Source organism: Nestor notabilis, unplaced genomic scaffold, assembly GCF_000696875.1.
Source record: "Nestor notabilis isolate BGI_N333 unplaced genomic scaffold, ASM69687v1 scaffold1113, whole genome shotgun sequence".
NCBI classification, from domain to species: domain Eukaryota; kingdom Metazoa; phylum Chordata; class Aves; order Psittaciformes; family Psittacidae; genus Nestor; species Nestor notabilis.
In genome coordinates, this window is record NW_009921275.1 from 1 (window position 1) to 11,928 (window position 11,928).

The 11,928-nt window shown below is 41.2% G+C and overlaps 1 protein-coding gene across 1 annotated transcript in view; it reads left to right on the forward strand.

Moving 5' to 3' along the window:
• The first annotated feature begins 168 nt into the window (after positions 1–168).
• ZZEF1 (zinc finger, ZZ-type with EF-hand domain 1) overlaps positions 169–11,928 on the forward strand; it is a 55,506-nt gene continuing 43,746 nt past the window's right edge. Inside the window, exons 1-9 of the mRNA XM_010011066.1 lie at positions 169–264; positions 621–659; positions 3,153–3,297; positions 4,381–4,575; positions 5,448–5,619; positions 7,354–7,553; positions 8,891–9,101; positions 10,556–10,672; positions 10,876–11,054. Of these exons, the coding sequence (XP_010009368.1) occupies positions 169–264; positions 621–659; positions 3,153–3,297; positions 4,381–4,575; positions 5,448–5,619; positions 7,354–7,553; positions 8,891–9,101; positions 10,556–10,672; positions 10,876–11,054 (1,354 nt within the window). The remainder of the gene's footprint in view (positions 265–620; positions 660–3,152; positions 3,298–4,380; positions 4,576–5,447; positions 5,620–7,353; positions 7,554–8,890; positions 9,102–10,555; positions 10,673–10,875; positions 11,055–11,928) is intronic.

Genomic DNA, 11,928 nt, shown 5'->3' on the forward strand with positions numbered 1-11,928 from the left:
CAGGCTGTCAGCTCGTAGATAGCTGCTTTATTAATTAATTATTTGTGCCTGTTTTCGGAGATCACAGCAGCCGCTTCCGAATAAAACGGTCGTTTGCTACAACATGCTGCTGCCAGTGCAGCTGGGGGTAGCGCAGGTGGGAAATTCAGTACAAGTAGTTCCTCTGAGATGGTATCAGCAAGTCAGAGTTTACCAGACTTAATTTTCTTGTTGCTGTTCAAAACCAGCAGTGGAATTGTCAAGTATCCCGTTGCTTACTGTCAGGTAAGAGGTTCGGAAAACTTGTTAGAAAGTAGTGTAACAGAGCTCCCCCTCCACAGACAGAGGGGCTCAAGGTAAAGTTTTAATGGTAGAAGAGAGCACTGTGGGAAGGGATGTGGAGAAATTAACATGTAGAACATTTAGCTTTGCTCCTTAGCTAGCATTCAAAATGCAGTAGAATACTCTGCTGGGAATTTCACCCTCAGCTGAGAAAGTGGTTGTGTCCGAATTTGTTACTGCATGTTGTTCCTGAGGCTCACCAGTGACTTCCTTCTGCCTTTGTGTTGCTCCTGAGCAGTAGAGTAACTTGGTAAACTCATGTGTATGCTCCTTGAAACTGGTGCTGTTGTATTAAAAAGGCTTCTGGAACCTGGGAAGAGATTGATTTTGTTGTACAGGTAAGCATGTTATAGCAGATTGCTTTAAGTAGCTTGCTAAACTGCTGCTGCCTCCATTTCCAGTTGCTTTACAAGAACCAATGAAGAACACTTCTTTATTTGTAAGGACAGTAAGAGTGAAATCAGTCCAAGAGGGTTCTTCCTCTTAGTACAAACAACTGAGCTCTGCAGGCTGAGGGAGTGTTTTAAGGATTGTAGAATATAGTTGTCTCGGGTTTGTGTTTTCTTGCTCTGAGGAGAGGGTAAAAAACCCTATCGAGGGGTTTATCATGGAACGGATACGTGGTCACATCTAGTCTATCCTGCAAAGCTGAGATGTTGGAGTTGTGTGGAAGCCCTTGATGTCATTGTTTCTGTGACTGGCACCAGCCCACAGGCTGTAGTATTTTAGATTTCCGGGATGTATTTGACACTGATGAGAAGTTGGTTTGTGGGTGGCAGGTCAATAGATTTCCCTTCTTAATGTCTGTAGAACCCTGACTGGCATAGACCAGGCTTTGATCTGCCCATTAAGTTTTTCTGCTCTCAGTGTGGGGCTTGTGAACGCATGCTTTGAATGCTTTGTGGGCAAACTGAACCTCTGTTGAAACGCAAAATCTTATTTTCTAGATAAATTATATCTCTGAATCCTTTTTCATTCATTTGTGCTTCAGCAGCTACCATATGGTGTGTCCAAGTTTCACTTGAAGCATTAATGCCGCCCTTCTACTGAGAGCGAAGGGTGAAATAAAGAGTTTTCCTAAGAGTTTGAAAATAAAATAACAAAATACTGCATGAAGATGCAAAGAAAAGCATAGATGTCATAGTCTCTCCTTATATGAAAGTATAAGAAATGGGTTTAAAGTAGCTGTGGGCTGATCCAACCTTGCCATCTGATGTGTTTGTTTTCACTAGTAACATTGCAAAACTTGCTTGTTCACCTCATGTTTTAGTAATTTCACAGTTCCCCCTCAAATATGAGGAGAAAAAGATGTAATAGCAAGAGTGGTGTGGTACAAAACTGTGCATTGGAGTGTTCTGTCAACTGAGTTCTGTTTGTTTAAAATTAGTTCTCTCTGGATTCTTGTCCTTAGGCAAAGGTCTTGGTTTTTAGCTTCAGTGTCTACCTGATACCCAGCACTGGTCTGTTTTGCTGCTAAGTGTACAGGTGATTGCTGTTAGCGTGGTTCAGCTGTGTTTTAGCTCAGAGTTTGTAAAATGCTAAGCTGAAATTCAGCTCTGTGCTGCTGAAGTGCCGTTGGAGCTTTGGTCAGCTAAAATAAGGCATTGCCATCCTGTTGTCTTCTGAGGACTTTGCTCTCATTTAAGTGGTGTAATTATGTCATGGTTAATTGGCAGGTTATTTTGATCAGATCATTTCAGATTACTTCTCTCTAGGATAGTACTTTTTATGGTACATCAAGTTTGATAAGCAGGTAGCAAACCAAGAGATTCAAGCATAAGCTTCCTCCTGAGCAGCAGTGACTTCTTGCCTGTGAGGCATGTGTGAGATGTTCTGTTCTTAGAGGCCAGATGTACTCAGCTATGTAGCTGAACTTGAAATACCAAGTTCAGGGCTAGGAAACTGAAGCCTTGCTTGTGAAGAAATCAGCAATTAAACAGGAGATGTTTCAGAATGAGATGTGATTGTGAAAATGTAGCTAGGGTTTTTAGTAGTATTGTGTCACAGGATCGTGAATCCTTTGAAGTGGCTGGTTAAAAGCATTATGTTTATGAGCTTGGTTCTGGTTTATAGGCTTAGCTGAATAAAAATACCTTGTACTTCTGTTAGTACAAAGATGTGAAATGCAAAGGTGTGCGAGTTAACTCTTTGTACATGCTCAACATAACTTTTTGTATTAAACATTTCTATCAAGGTCAAAGATAATAAAGCTCAGTGGTTCCCCTCAGTAAGAAAAATAAGAACTTTTTCTAACTGTCTTCATTGTTTTCACAAATACTTTGACAAACAATGTTAAACTGGTGTTTTGTGTAGGAGGACAGTGTATGGAAGGAAAAACATATTTTAAAAAGTCTGGTTCTAAGGATGCTTTCTTAACTAAAGAAAATATGTGAAACCTGGAAGAACTAGAGTAGCTGCAGTGTGAGATGGGTGCAGCAGTAATGAGCAATGCCTGGTATGGCTTTTAGAACTAACTCAGCCTTTAATGGAAGAGCTTTTTAGTGTTCTTCTGCGAGCACCTTCTTTGTAGTCCCAGGTGTTGGTGGATGGATACTGCTGATTCACTGGTATAGATGATGTTCTGTCTCCACCTAAGCATAACTACAGTTGACTTCATAGGAAGGCAGTGCAACTGCCTTAAAACTTGCTAAAGACTGCAGATTTCCAGCCAAGCTGTTTCCTCTTGTCATTGATTCAATACTATGGAAAACAGGTTATTTTGATTTTTATTTCATGCTGTTATAATGTTATATGGTTTCTATGAAATACCTTGAATTTCTGCTTGAAGCAAATATGCTGAAATACACTTTCTTTTAATTTTTCTTCTTCAGGCCTTTGCACAATTTGATGCTGAAGGAGATGGCACCGTAGACGTGGAGAATATGCTAGAGGCTCTCAAGAATTCTAGTGGAGCTAATCTCCAAGGGGAACTTAGCCATGTAATCAGGCAACTGCAAGCTTGTTCCCTAGTTCCAGGTATGAGAACAGAGTGACCAAACAGATGGTTTCCAAAGTCCTGCCCTGTGTAAGGGATGTTGCTTCAATAAATTGCTTTAATAGTGTTCTTGTCCTAATCTTATCAAAACCACACTCCAGGTCATTCTCACTTCTTTAGTATCAAACAAGTGAAGTTGCTGTAACTTAAAAATTTCCCATGACTGCATCCAGTTAACTTGCTTTCATACATAACCAATATTTTCCTGTCTGTGTGACTGAGGAGCTTCTTATCATTGTCTGTTTTATCTCATAGACAGAAAACAGTTCCATGCAAAATGTTGGTGTCTAATGCAGTCTTGTACTTGGAGGAATAAATCCTCTTTTGAGTCTGTTTCAGGTGATGAGTCATGGACTTTCTTATTAATATATTGTTATTTGAAATCCTGCTAAAACATAATTCATGTTTTATGGTGTGTAGTTTGGAAAGTGTCAGTTCCCAGAATTTGATTTCTGGGATAAGTATCAGTTACTGGCTTTCCTTCCAAGCTTTTGATGATAAGTGGCTAAAGAGGATTTGCCTTAGAGGATCAGACAAGAAGTGCTAGAATTGGCTATAGATAAGTCAGAGGAGAGTAGTTAAGGGGTTCTGTTTTGTGCATCTAAATGCACTGTGATCCAGATTACTACTGTTAAGGAAATGAAATTTCCTACAAACTTGGTGGGAAGCATTAGGCACCTCATTGGGAATAATCCCCAGTGCCAGAGGGAGATGCTTAGTGTAGCTCAAGGTGCCAAGCAGCAGCTGTTTCGCTTAGATATTGAAGGCAAGGGTTTGGGACTTTTGGGACAGCAAAATAAGTATAAGAACTAAGATTTTTTTGGTAATTGTTTTGAACACTTCCAGGTATTTCAGGTAACTGGAAAAAATATTTGCCTGCACCTCATGCAGTCCTGCTGTAAAGGTTGCAGACTTGAGCTACTTCCTATGGTAGAATGTAGTTCCGGTGTTGGCCCCCATGCTTAATTTGGATTTCCTTAGTAATAAGATGTAAAGAGGGAGGAAAAATGTTGACTTGGTCAAGTCAGGTGTTGCAACACAGCTGAAATAATCTCTCTTTCTAGGTTTTATTGATATATTTTCTGAATCGAAAGAGCGTCTTGGTCTTCATGCCTCAATGATCCTGAGGTTCTTGCACCGGAATCGCATTTCTAGTACTGCCATCCCTTACCCAGTGCTGGAGTACTTCAACAATATCTGCACTATGAGGTCTTCTGTGCTGAAGGATTCTTTAGACCGACTTCTCCTAAAAGAGAGGGGTGTGTAAATCTTTCTTTTTCATTTCAGTGTGTAACCATAGATTGAAGAAAAGATTACAGATAAAATAAAAAGCTTTCTTTACTGCTGAATCTTTACCAGGCACGACTTTCTATGGAGTTGATGTGCATGCTTCTGTGGGTGTTTTTGTTGTTCTTTTAAGGCACATAAATTGATTTCCAAACTACCTCGCAGTCTGAGTAACACACTGGGATGTTTTTCATTTTTCTCCTGACCTGTTTCAGAATGACAGTTGTTGTGATATTCTCTATTCAGTCAAACCTCTCTGCTAGTTGCTAGAAACTCAGGGAGGTGAATGTTCTCTGAAATGGACTGTTCCGTATTAGAAGTAATGTATTGCTTTGGGGTGGAGGTAGTGAATCTTTTACTGTATTTCAGGGAGGACTCTCCTGGTGGTCTCCCTGGGGGGATGGCTCCTTCTCTTTACAGCTTGACTTGATATTTTTCAGATCTCTGTACTTCTGTTGAAATAGGTGAAGTTACTTGGGGAAGCAGTGTGCTTTGTCCTTTCCCTAGAGTAGCTGAATTGAGGTTTCCTTCATGATATTTTACTTTTTCCTCTCATTTGTTTGTATTTTGGCATAATAATAAAGCTCTGATGAGGCCAGTAATGAAAGGATATGGTAAAGGCTATTGAACTCCAGGCAAAGTAGGTGTTTTCATACTGGTTGAGATGATTGTGATATCAGCTGAAATTAAACTTTGCTGTCTTCTACTTTCTTCCAGAAACAGTTCTTTGGGACCTGTGTTCTGTGCCAACAATTTAACTTGTATGTGTTAGTTATTATAAAGGTATAATAATGCTTAAAACAAGCTAAAGAAGAATCTTATAAATGATTTATGTTCTTTGCAGAATACCCCAGTGATTTGAATGGTAATCAGGAGTCAGACAAACTGAAGTCTGTCACAAAGTGCTACACTCACATAGAAACCTCATCCAATTCTGCTGATATTGACAAGATGACAAATGGAGAAACGACATCCTTCTGGCAGTCGGATGGGAGTGCTCGCTCCCACTGGATACGGTGAGCGACACGCCAGCATGCACCTGAGGTTTGGGGTTGTTAATCCTCAGATATACAGGTCGTGGGGTATTGTGGTGGCTTGACCAAAGCCACTCTGTTACTCCCCTCCTCAGCTGGACAGGGGAGAGAAGACATAATTAAAGGCTTATGGATTGAGATAAGGGCAGGGAGAGATCACTCACCAACAGCTGTCATGGGCAAAACAGACTCGAGTTGGGGAAATTGGTTAAATTTTATTACCCAGCAAATCAGAGTAGGATAATGAGAAATAAAACCGAATTTTAAAACCCTTTCCCCCCACCCCTCCCTTCTTCCTGGGCTCAACTTCACTCCCGAATTCTCCACCTCCTCCCTCCAGTGGTGCAGGGGGATGGGGAATTGGGGTTGTGGTCAGTTCATCACACACTGTTTCTGCTGCTCCTTCCACAGGGGAGGAGGACTCACACTCTTGCCCTGCACCAGTGGGAGGTCCCCTCCATGGGAGACAGTCCTCCACCAACTTCTCCAGCGTGAGTCCTTCTCACAGCTGCAGTTATTCATGACCTGCTCCAGTGTGGCTCTAGTGGTTTAAACCCAGGCAGTAACTCAACACCACACAGCAGCTCCCTCCCTCCCATTTCCCCCCTGGCTTCCAGCAGGATGGGGGCGAGAGTCGAAAGAATGTAAATCCCATGGGTTGAGATAAAAACAGTCCAACCACTAAACTGTAATACAAACCCACTCCTGCTAATAATAATGATAAGGGAAATGACAAGGGGAGATATTGCAAAACTAAAAAGGGAAAGGAAAAAAACCACAATAAACACAAGTGGTGCCCAACACAATTGCTCAGCACCCTCTGACCGATAACCAGCCCAACCTCAGCAGCGATCTGGGCCTTCTGGGTAACTCCCCCCAGTTTCTGTACTGGGCATGACGTGCTGTGGGATGGAATAGCCCTTTTGCCAGTTTGGGTCAGGTGTCCTGTCTCTGCTTCCTCCCAGCTTTCTGTGCCCATCCTCACTCGCAGAGCATGAGACTGAAAAGTCTTTCACCAGTATAAATGCTACTGAGCAACAACTAAAACACTGGTTTGTTATCAGCATTGTTCTCAGACTAAAGCTGAAACACAGCACTGCACCAGCTACTAAGGAGAAAAATAACTGTTACAGCTGAACCAAGGACAGTGGGGTCCCTCCCATGGGGTACAGTCATTCAGGAACAGATGGCTCCAGCATGGGTCCCCCATGGGGCTATAGGTCCTGCCAGCAAACCTGTTCCAGCATGGGCTCATCTCACCATGGGGCCACAGGTCCTGACAGGAGCCTGCTCCAGTGCAGGATTCTCACAGGGTCGGAGCTTCCTTTGGGCATTCCCCTTTTCCCATGTGGGGTCCTCTGCAAGGCTACAGGTGGATATCTGCTCCACTGTGGGCCTCCATGGGCTGCAGGGGATATCTGCTCCATCATGGACCCCCATGAGGCGCAGGGGGACAGCTTGCTTCACCGAGAAATGAATTCTCAGTTGAAAAACCAAACAATAGAAAATCCTACAGTCTCACTTTCAGAGGTGACTGTCTTTTAAGTCAAGTAAAGTTTTCTAACTCGTCCACCCTGATACACTTGTGAAGCACTAGGTAATTTGCTTTGGATTTATCTGTGTTTGTACAAGTGGAAACTGAGTGAAGCTTAGCTAAAAGTGAAGTGCTAGACTCTACCTTCTCTTTGCAAGAACTGTTTTACCTTTGCTTTGCAGTTTAAAGATGAAACCAGATGTTGTCCTGAGACATCTGTCCATTGCGGTGGCAGCTAGTGACCAGAGTTACATGCCACAGCAAGTGACAGTGGCAGTGGGAAGGAATGCCAGCAGTCTTCAGGAGGTCCGAGATGTTCACATTCCAAGCAATATCACTGGCTACGTAACACTGTTGGAAAACGCTAACATTAGTCAGATGTGTGAGTCAATAAAGATACTGTTGGTATATTGTTTTGGTGCTTTTTTGAAGGTGAAAGTTTGGGAAGAGCATAGAATGATGTGTTGAAATCATTAGGGTAGGAACTTTAAATCTCGCCCTTGGATCAGAGAAATTGTTCTACTGGTAGTTTAGTCTCTGGCCTTTAAGAGGGTCTTGTGAGTCTTTCTCATGGCATCTGTCTGTAACTTGGGCTAAGGGTTGAAGAGCTGAGTGACTGAAGATGCAGTTTTAGCCTCTCAGTTTGAAGACACTGGGCAATTTAAAAATATCTTTGCTTGCAGAGTGGGAGCATATGTTGGATGATCATATCTAGCAAAAAATCTGCTTCCAAGCAACTCTTTCTTTTCTTGGTAGCAAAACTCTGAAGCTGGTCAGATGACTTTTTGTAAAGCAGGTTTCATGCGAAGGGTTTTTAAGCTGTGTTATTTTTAAGTCTGGTAGATCTGTGGGTGCTCAGTTGGAATCAGTCAAGGGAAAGCTGCTCCTTCCTAAGATCATAGAATCCCAGACTGATTTGGGTTGGAAGGGACCTGAAAGCTCATCCCATTCCAACCCCCTGCCACGGGCAGGGGCACCTTCCACTAGAGCAGGTTGCTCCAAGCCCCTGTGTCCAACCTGGCCTTGAACACTGCCAGGGATGGGGCAGCCCAAGCTTCTCTGGGCACCTTGTGCCAGGGCTTCACCTTCATAGTCAACAACTTCTTCCTAATATCTAATCTAAATCTCCCCTCTTTCAGCTTAAAGCCAGAAAGATGGTTTCTGCGGGTTCACAAATGCTGTCCCTTCACTTCAGATAGGTGCTTTTCACTAAGATGAACCTGCACTGCCACAGGCACAAGTGTCAAGGATGTTGTTCCTCAGAAGTAACTAGGAATCTATGCAAAATGGTCAAGAACTTACTTCAAGATTTTTATGTAACTTAAAACTTTGCTTTTAGGCTTTACTCTTTTTCCCCTAATTCTCCACTACCACTCCCAAGATGTTTCCTGTGTATGTAGGTAGACTGGTACCGGTGAAATAATCTGTAATCTATTTTCCACTTTGAGGGGGTTTTTTTGCTGCTTTTCTCCTACTTTGTAACTGAACAATATGTAATGGATCACATAAGCTGTTCAGGGGCTAAATTTTCCCAGTCGTAGGGTGTACAGTGAAGAAACACATATGTGGAGTTGTCTCTGTGTGGGAGTACTGTTACATATCTGCTGCTATTTTCCTCAGAGATTTTGCAATAATTCTGGTTTTGAATATCTGGATTCTTCTAGATCTCACCCAGCAGAAGAAATGGGGGGAAAAAAGTCTTATTTTGTGTTTTGACAGATGTACAGATAAATATCAAGCGTTGCCTTAGTGATGGATGTGACACCAGAATCCACGGGCTCAGGGCTGTTGGGTACCAACGGGTTAAGAAGGTGGGCGTCTCCGTATGTGATGCTTCTGCGATCTGGTACTGGTCGCTGCTGACCTCTCTGGTGACAGCTTCCATGGAAACAAACCCAGCATTTGTTCACACTATTTTGCAAAATACTCAGTAAGTATCAAACTTCCATGGCATGCGAGAGCCTTATTTTTAGTTTGGTTTGGGTTTTTTAAATACTTAAAGCTTCAGTAAACTAATCTACCTCGTGTAACTGGTTTCCACTCCCTCCAGTAAGGTGTTCAATCATCTTTTTAGCTATCACACTTTAAATTTTGATACTTCACCTTTATCCATTTGTACATAGTAGAACAGGTATGGTTGTCCTCACTGTTGTATCTAATCTAGTTGCTAAGCTGTGACTGAACAGGCACTGAAAAATACCTTTTTTTACCTATCCTTTGAATTGTAATACTTTCGAGAACCTTAAAATTATTGTTAATTTTAGTGATTATTATAAATATTGGACAACTTCTATTTATGGAATGGAGCTCATGGAATGGAGCTTAATTTAGCTTAATTTTTAGCACGTTTTTGCTTGCGTAATGCCTTGACGTGCATTACATGGGGATATAGTCAGATAAATGCAGTATCTCTGTAGCTGTTTGCTTGTGGTGATTGGCTGTTTTCTGAGTAATGTTTCCTTGTGTGATTGCCAAACACTTCTGCCCAGTGATTTGAAGGATTGGAATCCTAATAAAATCACTACACACCCAAATCAACTTTTATAGAGCTTAGCATGATTCCACCATGCTCAGGAGCACTGCTGTCATTAGGTTAATAAGTACTGCAGGCTAAGGTCCATTAAGCCTGTCTTTTAATTTGTGTCATCTATGGAACCTCTTTAGTGCTTAGATAACTTTCTACATGCTTATGTCTGAGGAAGGTCCACAGGTGCAAGCATTAGTAAAACTGGGAGCCTTCACTTTTGCTTCAGTTTAGATGGTTTTTAGAAATATAACATGAATACTGAGGTAGTAAAGACTGGAGAAATCTTGATGAAAAGTATGTTTTCAGGAATTACAAATTCACTATTTGGAATTATAAAGCAAAACCTCAAACTTTAGTATTGGATGGAATGATGTTGATGAAACTGTTTAATAATCTCTATTTTCAGGGGTTATTACATTACCTTAGTAAATCAAAACAGAAACTCATCTGAGCTCTCGTAGTTTCTGTAACTGTTATGAAAGAATTTAAAAGCAATTTTCCCTTCATTAACAGGCTCTTGCTCAGTGCTGGAACTGTTTGAAATAAAGCAGTACTTGGACACTATTTCTAATGTTGTCACAGATGTGATTCAAAACCCTTTGATTTATTTGTCTCATTGAATCTGAGATGATGAGACTAGATTCAGGATTCCCCAGCAGCTGTTAAACTTTCCCTGCCTAGAATGCAGTAGTGGCTTTGCCTTCTGAAGTGTCTCTCTGTGTTAGTAGATTTCCTGCACTCAGAACCTGTTTGTAGAGACCTGCTCACAAAAAGCAGGTCTTTACAAAAATATTCATTTCAGTAGGCTGTTTTCTCTGATTCTGGTTTTCTGATGTTATGTTCTGTCCTGTTACTAGGAAAGCACTGCAACACATGCCACCTCTATCCCTAACACCGGGCTCTACAGATTTTTCAAGCTTCTTATCTCCAAATGTTTTGGAAGAAGTCGATAGTTTCCTTATAAGAATAACAAGGTGAGTTTGTGTTGATGCTTTGGAAGATGGTTTAGAAGAATTTGTATAGCAAATTTCTCTCATCTTCACTCACCTGCTCTTGAAAAATTGGAAGATGTTAAGAAACAAGCAGTGTAGATTCTTCCATGTGAGCATCATCTATCTTTATTTAAAAACAGTGTCCTGAGTTTTCTTTTCATACTGTTGGTTTTTTCCCTCCCCAGTTGTTGTACTACTCCAGAGGTTGAACTTACACTCTTGGCCTTTGCCTTAGCCCGGGGGAGTGTTGCAAAAGTGATAAGTTCCCTTTGTACAATCACTGATCATCTGGAAACTCCATACAAGGCTTCATCACTTATTGCTTCCATGGCAGTGGTCAGACAGAACCTGCTGTATAAATACGGTAAATGAATAATTGCTGGACCCTTTTCTGTACATGCTTCAGACAATATGCAGCTTTGAGTTGTTTTACTTGTTCTCCTGGGATTTAAAATTATACAAGACTTCTAAATTAACAACTGTTACCAAGAAGATACCCTTTGAAGCTGAATGGCCCCTAAAGCTTGATGATTAGATCAGCTTTATGTGACCTAAGAGTTGAACCAGGTGGCATCATCTTGAGGAAGAAAACATGAACTTTTGTAGGTAATGGCCCATGTATCAAGATGGTGATAGTGTTTGTATTGTGTAAAAGGCAGATGACTTCAATTATTGTTATTCTTCCAATAAAATGCTTTTTTGCATGTTTAGCCTCAGTAAGTGGTCCCTCTTGCAGACATGTGCACAAACATGAGATGTGTTTTTAAATGGACTGTCATTAGCATCTCTTTAGAGTTCTTTTATTTTCACTTTTATAAATTAATCTGAGTAAGTCAGAAGTATGGAGCTGTGTGTGGTCTGGCACAAGGTAGGATTTGGCTGCATTGACTGTGCTTGTTTGATAAATCTATCTTTTGTCAGGTGTCAACTTTATGTTTTGTCAGGACTTCCTGCCTTGTGCCAAAGGACACATGAATTAGTTTAATTATGATATCAGTATTTATTCTCAAAAGCTTTGAAATTTGCTTTGTTTTTCCTAGAGTAGCTGCTGCTTTTTGCAAGCCAACAGTGGTATTTCATGTACTTGGAATTCCAAAGTGTGCAGACAGTTGAAGGAACATTAATTGTCATGATTTTCATTCTCCTTCTCCCTGTATCTAAAACTTGAGATATTTTAGGTTAATGTGTATCTTATGCTCCAGTTTGCCCCCCCCCCCCTCCCACTGCATCTTTCTTGT